Raw genomic sequence first — 15,703 nt, forward strand, 5'->3', positions numbered from 1 at the left:
CACACCTACTCTGTTGTTATAACTCATTATAAAGGTATTTCATCTGACCTATATATTTATTTTTTAGTACTGTGAATTTCTAATTCTATTTTATCAACCGGTAGCCTAAATATAAAAAATAATAGAATCTAAAGCGAGATGATGTATCAAATATGTTTGCTTAATACGCTTTCAAGACAAAATAGTCATCTCAAACACGCCTGAACATAAAAAGGTGTACTTTACCTTCTCTTTCCGATGAAATTATTGCCCATTTTTTGGATTTTTTTCCCAAAATATTTGTTTAGATATATAAATATAGGTATTAACGCGTCAAGTACATATTTAAAAAAAAACACATACCATCATCTGTTTCATAAATGTAAAATATTTTGTTCCACTGTTTTAACTGTACAACATCAAGTAGTCCTTTTATATATGCTGGTCTTATATAAAGCTGGTACGGGTCTGGAGAAGAGGATTGCTGTGGCATACTTAACGAAATAAAGGGGACTTTAAATGTGTCCGTATACGACTGGATTGTTGATAAGGCACATGACTGAAATGCTCCAAGGATTCCATATACATTGTGTTCCAATAAATTACAAACTACAACAGAAAAAGAAGCACGTTACTAGCTTTCGTCATTTTTCTTGTAACCCTAAAACATTTCTTGTCATCATTAGCTTAATGATATATGCATGATGTACTAAACAAAGGAGAACCTTAGATCACCCCCGGTTTTTTGTGGGGTTTGTGTTGCTCAGTCAGTAGTTTTCTATGTTGTGTTTTGTATACTGTTGTTTGTCTTTGGTCTTTTTCATTATTTTTTTTTTGCCATGTCGTTTTCAGTTTATTTTCGACTTATGAGTTTGAATGTCTCTTTGGTATATTTCGTCTCTCTTTCATTACAATTGCATTTTGAATGTTACCATTATATTAATAAACAATTATAAAAAAAACTTAAATAATTGTACGCACTCAATATTTTTCTATTCATAGTTGTATATAACAAACAACTATGCAAACAAAAATATGTAAGAAAGACAGGTCTATAAATCATCTCAGTAGTTTCATTTCAATACTTCCAACAAAATATAATGCCATTTACTAACGATAGCAAGCACTGTTGTATCATTCAAGTGTGATGATAGAGTAAACAAATAACATAACGAGAATGTTTTTATGTTAAAGCTCTTCAGTCTGTATATCACGAATTCAAGAACTAAAATGTCCCCATAACAAACCTATCAGATCGTCTGGGGAATAATGATTTTTAGAAAATAATACCCATAAAAACATTCAAACTAATCGCTTTTAACGTGTGCGACGATACGCATTGAATGGAAACACAGATACCGCAAAATATATCGTACTTTAGTGGTAAAGTTGATATAATTGATAACCTAACTTGGCGTTGTTTTTATTTCAGATATTTGAAAGCAAAAGTCTCAACGTCCGCAATCGATTAGAACGTACACAGCAGGGTAAAGATGAACGGTAGTTCTTCCGTAATCAAATTTCTGTTTTATTGTCGAAAAGCATGGTGGAAATGAGATCGATTTCTTAGTTATATTTGTCCCTAGAGAAATGAGAATTTAATAATTTTCTTTACCTCGTTTCACATACCACATTGCAAAAGATATTAAGAATGACCGTCCAAAGAAATAACCGATGCTTAAAGATAATTACGATAAAAGCATTTTTGCACGAAATCTTGTTGTTAGGAAAAACTGCAAATCAAGTTAATACATTGCAGCAAGTTTGATTAATTGTTAGAAATTATAAATCAATTCCAATAATCTGTACTTAATTTTAACACAAATAGATGTATTCATTATTTACTGTAGATTTTAGACGATACGTTTTTTTTTTATAAATCCTTGCGCCAGATCTCTATTTTCGTAGTGAAAATTCAAAATGAACCATAGATAAATATATAGATAAGGAGATGAGTTATGACTGTAAATGCGGCAACTATCAACCACAAATTCAAAATCTTAATCAACCATAGATCACCGTAAGGCCTTCAACAATGAGTAAAACCAACGCCATATAGCCAGCTACAAAAGTTTACGATATCATGGCAAAATGTTACGTAAACAATTCAAACGAGAAATTCAGCGGCCTCATTAACGACGAAACAATTAACGAAAAATGAATATAATATATAAATGATTGTATATCCAATTATTATCAAAATTACTTCTGTTATTATCAGTATGCATAAGATCTTCTGGATGTTCTCAAAAATTATAATAATTGTATGCAAATTATTTAGGAAGAAATTTAACAGATATAATTCCTACTTTCTAAATTAAATAATGTGGTACGCTTCACGAGATCCAATTCAAAGTAATCCTGTTACTGGGAAGTAACTAAACGACGACAAGACTAGAAAATCCATATGACAATGTTAACAAGAGAATATTTTTGAAATAGCACCCTCCTTTTCTTAAAATCTTAATTGGCATTCTATTTAGTACATCTACCCTAGAATTGTGATGCAAGTTCATACACAAGTAAATTTGGGCTCACAATGGTCAAAATATATTTCTCATATAAGTTTTATTCATGTAAATGCATTTGCTGGTTTAAGCAAACAGTAACATCAAAAGCATTTTTGTCAAAGTAGGGCTATGTTCTAATAGTTAGTCAGTGAACTGATGGACACATAAAGAGATAAAAAAAATACATGTTGTTTCAACAGTAGTCAGAAGGATAAATATATTGGATGTTGAACTTATATTAAATTAAATCAGTTATGTATCTTGTGTAAATAACAAAGCCAAACAATACTTACTGTGTTTTTTGTATGTGAAATATCAACATTCAGTATAGTAGTTATTGAAAAGTAAACATCTACGATCAGTAGAAGAAGAACGAGTAAACGAGCGATATGACGAAATAAGTGTTGATAATGTTTTTATATTACTCAATCTGACATAGCAAAAAGTGTTAGCTGCTTTCTCAGCTTGTATAAACACACAATGCTTTCTGCGATAATTTTAATATTGTTTTAAAAAAAATAATGCTTTTCATCAGCTTTCTCTATCTGCATCAATATTTGCATAAAGAAGAATGAAGGTCGCTGATGACTTTGGTATTCCTTCAAGTTAATTTTAGAGGATGGACACAGTTTATTCCTGTCTATGGTCTTTGTTTTATTCAGAATTATAGCCATGTATGCCAAAAAAAGTAAAACAACAAAAATACCGAACTCCAAGGAAAATTCAAAACAGAAAGTTCCTTTTTAAATGGCAAAATCAAAAGCTCAGAAACATCAAACGAATGGAAAACAACTGTCATATTCCTGACTTGGTACAGGTATTGTTAAGATGAAACTTGATGACCATTGATCCGTCCTTGTTCTCCTTCCTCAACTACTTTATCACAATTATACTCAATGAAAATATTAATCTACACAGAAAAAAATGATATATTTGAAATTTCATGCTCAACAAAGTAAACTGAAATATTAATAAAATATGATAATCTTTTTTTTTAAATGTCCACTCCTTTCGACTATCAATGGACGAAAAACGACAAAAGATGACAATAAAACACAAATGGCTTGAGACCATGAAAGCCAAAAAGAAACTTTAAATTCCGTTATGTAAATCCTCTTAAAAATTTTCATTAATTGTAGTTTTTTTATATAACTGTGCGAAAACAGAAAAGGTAATTGATTTAGGGGCAATGATTTTTTTTCTCTTTTTAAAGACTTCTTCCATATCAAAACAAGATCAGGAAAGTTATATCAGAAAGCAATTAAGACATATAAAGTAGACTTGTCAAAAAGAAATATACATCCTTATGATATCTATTATGGAAGTCGATATCACTATCTACAAACACTTTCTGAAACGCATCATTCGACAAATGACTTCCACCAAACTTGTACAAATCCATTATCCTCTGAAACAAAATAAATCTTTCGCTCAGGGAATTAAATAATTCGTTTCCATAGTAACTAAAATGAAAAGGAGTAGAAATGTGCAAAATTGATTTGACACGCAAAGTGTAAATCCTCTGTCGTGCGTCTTCAAATTCACCGGTTTCTCTTAAATATTTATCAAAATATCGACTTCTCCCAATTAGTGGTAAAATAACGGAGTTAATTTTGGAATTGTTAGGAATTCTTGTTTATAATTGGCCATTTTATGCCAAATAAAAGTTGTAATATGATATAAAAACAAATTGCAATTCGTTAATCGTTTCAGTTTCAAATGTCAAAAAAAAATCAAATTCATTCTGTTAATATTTTATTGGAACCGGACTTATCTACAATACCTATTAATAAATGTCAGATACAAATTAGTAGCAGTAATATTAAGCACAAACCTTGAAATATAAAATGTTTTCCGAAAACGTGGACGTCGACATGGTAAGTGTCTCCTGCAATGCATGCTTCACCCGTCATGCAAATCAACACTCTGTCAAAATATCCCGATAGGGAACAAAAACAATAAATTTACAGATAAGACTACTATTTTGATATCTTAAGGTTAGAGATCGCGAAAACATGTCTTTCCATCCATACAGTGGGTATTCAAAAGAAAAGAAGGGTAAAATATAAAGACAATGAAGCATACTTAGGACAGTATGGAGAGCATAGGAGTAGCATACAATACCAAAACTTATTTCCAGTAAATTTAATTTCTTATATGATATTGTGCCATTCGTCACAACTCAGCCGATTCCGTACAGAAGCAAAGTCACCCGAGGTTTGCCGATTAGATATTGTGCATCTGCTAAATTTCAACAACTTAGTTGTCGAATACACCGGACATTTCGATATCACTAGAAGTTTGGAAACAGTCTGTACAGACCAGACCTGTTGGTGACCTTCTGCTGTTGTCTGTTCTATGGTCGGGTTGTTGTCTCTTTGACACATTCCCCATTTCCATTCTCAATTTTATGTACTATACGTCTGTTTAGATTTAAAAATCTTCTGAAAATTCATTTACACAAAAAAAATACATTAAAACTTATTATCAATTATATTTTTTTGAAATATTTTAATCAAAGACGACACGTTCATCTCGATATTTTATTTGGATTTTATCTACTAAATCAGTCAGTATCCCAATATTGGGGAATTTTATAAATACAGATGTGAATATAAGGAGAAAAGACTAACCAAACTACTGCAAAACAAAAACAGAAGACATTAATTTAAAAATAAGGAGATGTGGTATGATTGCCAATGAGACAACTATCCACCAAAGTTCAAATAAAGTGGATGTTAGCAATTATAAGCAACAGTACGGCCTTCAACAATGAGAAAAACCCATACCGTATAGTAGGCTATAAAAGGCCCCGACTGCCTAATTCATAACAAAACAACTTACGAAAAACAAATATGACAGGCGTGAACCAACGACAACCACTGAATTACAGTCCTGTAGTTCAGTGGTTGTCGTTGGTTCGTGTCTGTCATGTTTGTTATTCGTAAATGGTTTTGTTATGAATTAGGCAGTAAGTCTTCTCAATTGAATTGTTTCATATTTTTCATGTCGAGACTTTTTATAGCCGACTATACGGTATGGTTTTTTTCTCATTGTCGAATGCCGTACGGTTGCCTATAATTGCGTATGTTCACATCATTTGAACTTGGGTGGATAGTTGTTTCATTGACAATCATACCACATCTCCTTATTTTCATGATACTCAAATGTCTTTATCACTACCCCTTCTAAATCATCATTTATTCTCATTGTGCTATTACGCAGATTTTACTGTCCTCAGTTTAAACATTCTATGTACCATGCAGTTGTTTCCATGTTAGAAAAGTTATGGTTCCTTATATGATTAATTCATTGGTAGCGCTGATTAATTCATTGGCATGCTGTTGAAACAATGGTTCTTTCTTATTGTTGAGCATGCACTTCATTATTCCTGACAGAAATAATCACGGATATCTTCCATTTGTCGTAAACATAATCCAGTATTTGATTATACGTACAATCATGGATGACCAAAACATATAATCTCAAGATATGCTTTGTTATGAACAACACGAATGGCAACTTGTTGAGCAGGCATTTAGATATATTCTTATAATTGAGATTTTAACCTGGTTTTATGATGCACATTACTTTAGGATGGACTAATTTGTTTGTGGTTTATGTTTAGTCTGTTTCTCTCTTTTGCTTTTGTAAATTTTGTTATTCGACATTTTATTTTCGACAGCCTTCTTTGTATCTGTTTGTATTTCTTTTACAGATTGCCATATTTTAGTGTTCTTTTGTATTGGGCTCTATTTTTTTTATGTCCTCGAACACAACAGAGGTTCAGTGTAAATCGAGGATGTAATTGATTCATTATAGTAGCAATCATCCTAATAGAAGTGTCCCGGATGCTTGGCAAAGTGTGCATATCACGTGTTTCTTGAATGACATTCATTATAGGTATTTTGATGACCAAATATATAGAAATTAAGGGAAAACAAACCGAAAGAATCTTAAAAGACAGTCGAGACCGTTATGGGTCTTTGTACACCTCGCTTTAGCAGTGCAATAGAATTTTATGAACTGATTATTTCAGACAAAATTTGATTCATACCAAAACATTTATGAGTTAATTTTTTTTAAGTCTTTATTGTGGGATTGGAACTAGAAGTCGCCAAAGGATAAACAAATGAAATTTTTACGTTATGTGTGGAAGATAAATGAAACGAGATGTGTTATAAGATTTTGTCATGTTTTCTTACAGCTAGAGTAATAATGCGCACTTTGTTTACCGTGGTACAGAGTACATATATGGTAAGTCATTGACAACAGATAAATTGATTTCAATACTTTAGGCATGGGGTTTACTTTGTATCTACTTGCCTTTAGAGAAACAATATTATTCATTATAGGTTTAAACTGGAGGGTAGTTGTTTTTTTATTCTGCTTGAATTCATTTAACTGTAGGAAATCACTGGTTAGGATACAAACCAATCAGAGTCTTTAAGGCATTATTATCAATACAGACTTTTCAATAATGATATTAACGTGCCCATCATTATTCAACTTCCTATATAATTGTTGATAAAATTGATCATATGAATGTCCGTTCAATTATCTCATATCATGTTACAAACAAACATTTCAGTCAAAAGCTGTATTATATAAACATTCTCTCGCGGGAATGATTGTTACTTATTTCGCGACCACATAAAATGCACGAAATTCCCCCACGTGCAAATAATTTGTCGGCAGCAGCACTATTTAGGTACATTTGTAGGACATAAAATTTATATGTGCGAATTTTTGCATTGAAATCGCGTTTATAACAACCTGCAAAAAAATCCATGTCTACAGTATAAATTTAAATGCGACAGTTGGACCCGATATGGAAAGCATATCCTGTTATATATACATGTATCATTCAACAATAAAGTAAAACGTCATCTCTAACGCAATTGTTATGCCTCGGAACATAAAACTACCGGTAATCCTGGACTGTCAAACCAGTTACAAATTCTCAATCTTTCTCTAGTAAGTTTAAACCCGAGACACATGACAGAGTATTGGAAAAAATGCAAGAAATGTTTGATGTTATAAAGAAAGCAATTATATACTGTCTGTCAAAGATCAACTGAGAATGAAACTTTCAAGAAAAATAGAATTTGATACCTAAAGTCTGAGTGACTCAGAGGTATAATATCCTTAAGGACTTCTGACTTCACATATTGATGGTTACATCTTCCGCGAAAGATCTTTTTGAATGAATGGAATAAGAATTTATCGGTGAGCAAATATAAATAAGTAAGAATTAAATATCAGAATGGTCGATTTTATATTCATGGTACATAAAAACATTCCACAGGCCTGTTCAGAATGAATAAATGAAAGCATTGTAAAGACATTGTGATTGGTGATGGCTTTTTGTTTCGCCTCTACGCTATTTTCCCTTTGTCCAAACATTGTTCAATGCATAAGAAAAGGTCTAATACAAAAAAAGTGATGTAGAATCAGATTGGAAAAACAAATGGAATCGAGTCCGAGTCTATCAGAAAGGTACAACTACATCCAGATAGGGTCGTTTAGTTATGTTCGTTTTGTGTAAAAATAATATAACATATGACTGTATAACATTAATTTTATCTACATTAAAGATGTTATCGATTGTGAAGAGGATTCGAAGTGATCTCATATATATATATTTCATAGACATTATATAGCTTTGCCGCTTTGGTGCTGTGACTGAGAGGCAGATGGGGGACAAGTTTCTTTAATACATCTTCAGAGCATGACGATTTTAAAAACGTATAATTTATGATCGAGGAGGAATGTTTCTACAGTTTAATTCATCTTACAGCTTCTTTTTATACCAGATAGATTTAGAAGATTTACATCTACATCAGTTTCAGTTAAGACATTAATGCTTTCTTTTATTTAACGAGCATTGATTTCTTTAGTATGATATAACTAGGTATTGTGTCATCTTATCATGACATGTTTGGGTCTTCTATCATGCCACTATCATATAGATTTAATTAATTGGTTATTTTGAACGGACTCTGAACGGTCCTTTCTTGTAATTTACATTTCATTATTCAAATTATTAAGATGAAAAAGGGATGGGCTATTTACATACAACTGTTTATCCTTGCCATACGTAACATGTAATATGTCTGTCTTAAACAGGGACTTAATCAGAGGTTGTCCTAAACTTTTATCTTAGTCTTATTGTCTTTAAAAAGAAGCGGAATATAACAAAGAGAGAATAAAAATCGAAGAGAGGATGACAAAAAAAACATCAGTCTACAAAAAAAAAGCATTGAGCACCACAAACCCCAACAAATGCCGGGGGTATACTCAGGTGTTTCTGAAGGATTGACAGCTCCTGCGCCATATCGGTTACTATTATGAATTATGTTGAAAATATATATAAAGTGATTAGACAAAGGCGGATTTGGTAATTGACTCTTATTTGACCCATATGGCATCACCAAATTCGTAAACCATCGGTCATGACAATTTTTTCACCCTTAAACTTGACTGAAATGTAGAAATTGATGCACGATTTCTCAGGATATCTTTGAAAAGACTGTGACGGTAGAAACAGCACAGATCTCGACATAGAAAAATACAAAAGCACAAAGTACAAAAAAACTGAATCAAGAGAAACACAAAACCACTTCAAACTAGGAGTGATATCATAAGCTCAAGAAGCGTATTCCTTATAGAAAGTATACATTCGATGTTAAGTATCATTCTGTGATGTAACAATCGAAGAAAATGGACGGGATTGTGGCTGCTACAATTGGAACATACCGGTATACGTGGTCATCTGTGACACAGATAGCATATAGCAGTCAATAAACTCATGTTGACGTCTGTGAAATTTCTTAAACGATGACTTCAACTTTACCATTAGGAACCCTCGGTCCAATAGCAACCACGTAAGAAGAAACCCTTTATCAATGAAATCATGATAGGGAACGCAAGCTCTAGACTATCGTATCAACTTGAACATATACTTTATCTGCAGGCGCTGCTGGAATGTTGCTACATGGAAATGGAAGGTTCACAATTGGAAAGCTAAAATCATTACTTGTAAAGATCTCAACCGACCGTGAGAATAAGAAATAATTTAAGTAGGCTCTCTTATTTTTTCATAACTAGTCAAGATAAATGGTGGATTAGAGTTTGTCACATACAGTAGTATGAGCTTTAAGTTATAGTTATATATTCTTTATTGACCTGCCAAGTGTATTATTTGTCTTTTTCCTTGATTGTGTTGTTCGGTTGGGGATTTTTTTTTCAACTTATATGTAAGGTCTCAGTTAATTTATATTCAAAATACTACATTAGCATCATTTACATCTTTTAATATTCTTAAGTACTCAGAACTTTTTCTTCTCTTTTTTATTTCAATTTAATCAATTTAATTTAAGTTATGGTTATGCAAATTAAATCTAATTTAAAAGAAGAACGATGATTGCAAATGCCTTTAGTTAAAGAGGTACACTATTGTATTGTCTTTTAGGAGGTGGTGTGTGGCACATAACTTAAAACAGACTGTCCAAAATGATGTTTCTATCATCATAGTTTGCAATTCGAACTTTTGAGTCGAACTGTCATGCCTTGTACCATTTGACTATTATAGAGCTTTTAGAATGATAAATGATACAGATAAAGGCGACTAATGCTTGTCTGTACTCATGCCCAATCAATATGGTAGTCAATAGGGTTTATGAAAAAGATTTTATAGTCTTGTTGATGGTAAAGAAAATAAAAGAAACAAAAATTAGAAATGCAAGCAACTGTGCGGTCCAAAAAATTGAAAATGAGCAGTAGTCTTTTTTTTTTTTTTTTAGACTTTCAGGATTGAGAAACAGCGAATTCTTCAAAACATTCTATTTTTACATAAGAAGTAAACAGGCAGTATGTCAAGATAAGAAAATGAATACAGTATGATGAGTCATGTTCTTCATTGTTAATTTTTAATCTCAAATTCAGGTTATTAACAAACAGACAACTTCGGATTTGAGGAATATGTTTCACCGACATACAGTGTAGTAAGTTAAACACATTTTTCATTGTTCCTTTACATAATTCATGTAGGACTACTTATTATAATAAAACTTAAGCCTTTGTGCACAGGAGTACCACAAGTGTACGCAAGCCCTTGTGCACAGGAGTAACACAAGTGTACGCAAGGTATTGTGTAGAAATTATAATTGCATTTATAATAAAGTATGCATTTTACTTACTTGCATTACTAACGTGAAAACTATCTTGACATTCGACTATCTCGTGTGTTTGCTCCAAATGTATATCCTTGTCTGAATTCGACAACCTCCGAACTTCAAACTCAAATGTCTTGGCTAAATGTTCTGATTTACGATCAAATATGGCACCTGCAATAAACCAAAGTGTATGAGAGAGGTCTATTTTATTCTTTCATTCGACAAACAACAAAACCATTCAATTTCACTACAGTTACTGTTTCAGCAACAGTCCTACGGCAAACAGTGAACCAGTCCATTTTTGCTGCTGATACATCAACATTTCTACGACATATAGTGAACCAGTATTTTAAAAAGCTTCCGTTTAAAGTGCCGTTGTTTGTCAGGATTATATTTTAATTCTTTCAATCTTTATAGTTTTCTTTCTGCCCTTTTTATATAATAATACAAATGCTAACAAGAACAACATCAACGACAACGATAAAATTATTAATGGTATTCAAATTCATTTTCTAATGGAATGCCCAACATTCGAGCAAAAAACGACAAGTTGTGTTAGATTCTGCTATACAAATATGTAATAATTTAAAAATTCTAGATACAAAAAAACAGATTTTTTTGGCTTCTCTCATGTGAACACGACGAAATATGCAACACTGTAAATTTGATTTACAATAAGAATACAACTGCTATAGATAGCTTCATATTATCATAAGTATTGTCACTTATATCTATTGTTACGCCAATCATTATAGGTAAGATGACAGTATTCGTATTCGAAATAATAACGATAATGATATTTATAATGATAAATAGTATTATCATATATATATACATACATGTATATATTAGTTTTAAAGAAACAAGGAACACATTTGAGGTTGCCAATCAAAATGATGGATACATGTATAACACAAAAAGAGAAAGAAAAATGCACTTTCCAGATAAGTTTGAAACATGATAATAAATTAAATGACAAAAATAGATTAAATATGAATCCCAATTGCTAATTCAATTAATATTTGTTCCCAGAAGTTTACAGCTGTGCAATGTGTCAATCAACAAAGTAAACAGATTTCAACGTTAAAATATTTGTTTTTCAGATCTATTCGGAGCATTTCTATTGTTATTGGAGCGATTCCATATACTTCGAATCCCTTAACTATCCCATCATTCCTTTACTTCTGTGACTTATTTACTGATTCTGCATGTTTTTAAGTAAATTATCCAAATTTCGTTTTACCTCGCTGACAGACATATGAATATTTAGTGGCATGACATATCCTTAATTTGACTTTTGTACTCTTCTTGTTTTAATCAGAGTAAATGCAATATATTTATAATCTATTTTTGAAGAACCTGCACAATGTCATTCGTTTCTCAGACTGTTTATGACGTTTTACACTAAATCCGTGGGTCGTGCACTGATTGATACTTTAGTCTGGTAGAACATGATTTTTTTATTTGTGCCTCGTACCGATCTTTTAGTTAAGCCAATTGCGACTGCTTTTTACAGTTTGTTCATGTGTTGTGCTTTTACACCACTGTCCCCGGTTAGGGAAAGTGTTGAGCGCTCACAAACATATATAACCCCGCCACATTCTTTATGTGACTTTCTCAAATGAGGAGTCTGCAGTTCAGTGCTTTGGTTGGATCATGTCCGTCATATATTATTTAATGTTTGTAAATCATTTTATTTTAAATTAGGCCGTTAGTTGTCTCGTTTGAATTATTTAAAATTTTTAATATCGGGACCTTTTATAGACTACTGTACGGTATGGGTTTTTCTTATTGTTCAAGGGCGTACGGTCGTCTATAATTGCTTATATTCATTTGAAATTTGGTGGATAGTTATCTCATTGGCAATAATTCCACAACTATTTTATATTGAATGGAATTACTTTTATACAGAAATTTATTTTGAACCCAACACGTCAGTCCTTTTTCACAGTCACAATGATGGTCGACTGATCTAGCCGTTATACTACAGGTTTTACAGTTTGGTTATGAATTAGAAAGTCTATTTTACAATCTAGATCCTATTTAATATAAATGAATATTTCAAAAATGTTTCAAACTGAAAATAAGTCTCTTATCCTCACCTGGAAAAACGTTTTAATCGGTAATAGAAAGGTTTGGTAATGTGGGTGAAATTATACGGATCGTCATTTTGTATAACTATCTGGTGTCTTCCCGATTGTCCCACTTTTTGAAATTACAGGTAAAAAAGTAATGAAATTTGTGGGACATTCGGGAATATGTTTGTTGGACAATTGGGAAGTTTAAATGTGGGACAATCGGGAATTGTTTTGATAGTGATTAATTTGTTTTTATAGTCTGTGTCAGTTAATTACAAGTTACTAATCACTGTAACTTATAAAATATGAAAAAAACCATGAACAAATAATAATACTAACATATTATATTTTGCACATACATGTAGTAGGTACAATTGAAGTATCATCAAACATGGAATATAATATGAAATCATAAAATTTTAGTCTTAGATGCATGATTTTTTTAATTAGTTTTTATTGGCTTTGAACTAGCTGTCAGTAACTGCGAATAATCTAAGATCTGTACTTAGTGTCTTTGTTATGGGGATGTATAAGTAGCCGTCCACGTCCATGTCCACTCTGTGATTTGTTAGATGTATTTCTGTCTGTACCCATCTGATAAGATAAGCCTTTTTCAACTTATTTTTTTTAGTTTATTCTTATGTTGTACTGTAACATCACTGTCCCAGTTTAGTGGGAGGATTGGCGCCTTCAAATAAGTATAACCCCGCCACGTTCTGTATGTGTCTGTCCCAAGTCAGGAGCCTGTAATTCAGTGGTTGTCGTTTGTTACTGTGTAACACATTTGTTTTTCGTTCATTTTTTGTACATAAATTAGGTCGTTAGTTTTTCTAGTTTGAATTTTTTTACATTTTTCATATTGGACCTTTAAAACTGACTCTGCTGTATGGGCTTTGCTCATTGTAGAAGGCCGTATTGTGACCTATAGTTGTTAATTTCTGTGTCATTTAGTCTTTTTTTGAGAGTTGTCTCATTGGCAATCATATCTTTTTTTTTATGGAAGTCTGGTTCTTCTTTATAGTTGGTGACGAGTCCTGTTGACTGCACTTTATGGCAAAGACACTGGGAATATTGGAAAAACAACCTTTGATTTAGTTTAAACATATTTTATTTGCTTAAATATGCAAAAGGGATGAGACACAAGTTAATCAAACTTATGAAGTCTTCTCCCATGAACAATTTATAACAATAGAATTTTTTACAAAGCATGCATGCAAACAATACATTGTATATATTGGATGTGTAAAAGATGATGTGTGATGATGTGAATGGTTGTACACAATATACATGTATATGCACTTTAGTGTGCTGTATTACACAATTAGAAACCTCTTTGACTCTTTAATAAACTCATATACATTCTTTACAATTCTTTCATTTTCATCATTAGTTAATGACGAATCACCGGAGGTTAAGATGTTCAAATTTAATAGAGAGTTCTCTGGTAACCAGTTCAGATTATTAGATAGTTTGATTCTTATATTCGTATAATTAGGACATTCAAAAAAGAAGTGAAATGAATCTTCACGCTTAGCACCACAGCTACAAGACGGATCTGAAATTATATTAACTCTGTTAAGATCATAATTCAAAAACGAGGCTGAGCATCTAAGTTGAGTCAAAATGATGTTGAGTTTACGATTGCCAAATTTATAATGTTTGGGTACTTGGGCTTTTGAATTTAGTTTAAGATTTTTTAATTCAGTTTTGAATTTACCTAAAGAGTCAATGTTGCGGGTCAGCACATTAAGGTTATTCCACAGTCGTATAGTTGAAGGTATGAAGGATTCTTGGGTCAATGAAAGTCTACAAAAAGGGTATATTATATCATTCCCATTACGTAAGGGATAAACAGCTGTACTTTGGATTGTTGGTGGAATTAAATTGCAAAGATAGGCTGGTGCATTATTATGTTGAATATTATAAAATAATTGTAACTTCCTCCTTTCTCTTCGTTCAGCTAGAGTTTCCCAACCAATCTCATCATAAATAATTCTACTACTAGTAAAAATAGGAAGGCCTGTTACAATTCTGGCTGCCTCAAGCTGCAGCTGCTCTAATTTGTTACAATAACCCACACCCATATTATCCCAAACTTCACAGGCGTATTCGAGTAACGGTCTTATAAAAGTCAAGTATAGCTTTTCTAAGTTATTTCTACTTAATCTGTACTTTAGTTTCCTTAGTACATTCAAATGTTTCGATACATTTTTTATGATACTTTCCACATGAGTGTTCCATTTAGCATCTCTACTAAATGTAACACCCAAGTGTTTATGAAAATCTGTAACTTTAATATTCTTACCATTGAATATGAAATTCATTTCCGGAGTTTCAATGTATGAAAACAACATAATTTCTGTTTTTTCTGGGTTAAAGGACATCAGCCATTTCTTAGACCAATCGCTCAGCTCACACAGGTCGTGACTGATCACTGATTTTATTTGTGACGTGTCACGACTAGAGTAGCCGAGAGATGTGTCATCTGCAAATAATCTACATAAAGATATCAAATTTTCAGCAATATCATTAATATAAATAATGAATTAGAGCGGTCCCAAAACAGAACCCTGTGGGACACCAGCTGAAATACTGCAAAGCTCTGACGACGATTGTTTAATAACAACTCGCTGTTGTCTGTTGTTCAGGTAACTTTTAAACCAATTCAGTAATTTCCCGTCCACACCGTATGACTTCATTTTATATAGCAATCCTTGATGCCAAACTTTATCAAAAGCTTTAGAAAAGTCACAGAAAACGAAACAGCTAATTTCTTTATTTTCTAGTGAATTTAAAATACAGTTGTAAATTTCTAAAAGCTGGTGAACTGTTGAACATTTTGGAAGAAAACCAGACTGGTATTCATATATTAACTTATTTCTATGTAGGTGATTGAAGACATGTTTATAAACAACTCGCTCCATTATTTTCCCTACACAACTTATAAGCGATATAGGCC

At 32.1% G+C, this 15,703-nt stretch overlaps 1 protein-coding gene across 1 annotated transcript in view; it reads right to left on the bottom strand.

The window, feature by feature from the left end:
* LOC127715509 (glutamate receptor-like) overlaps positions 1-15,703 on the bottom strand; it is a 42,737-nt gene that overhangs the window by 20,395 nt on the left and 6,639 nt on the right. Inside the window, exons 2-3 of the mRNA XM_052221566.1 lie at positions 10,691-10,837; positions 343-588 (exon numbers count right to left, since the gene is read on the bottom strand). Coding sequence (XP_052077526.1) covers positions 343-588; positions 10,691-10,837 — 393 coding nt within the window. The remainder of the gene's footprint in view (positions 1-342; positions 589-10,690; positions 10,838-15,703) is intronic.

The sequence above is a fragment of the Mytilus californianus genome, unplaced genomic scaffold (genome assembly GCF_021869535.1).
Source record: "Mytilus californianus isolate M0D057914Y unplaced genomic scaffold, xbMytCali1.0.p SCAF_9, whole genome shotgun sequence".
Classification (NCBI taxonomy): Eukaryota; Metazoa; Mollusca; class Bivalvia; order Mytilida; family Mytilidae; genus Mytilus; species Mytilus californianus.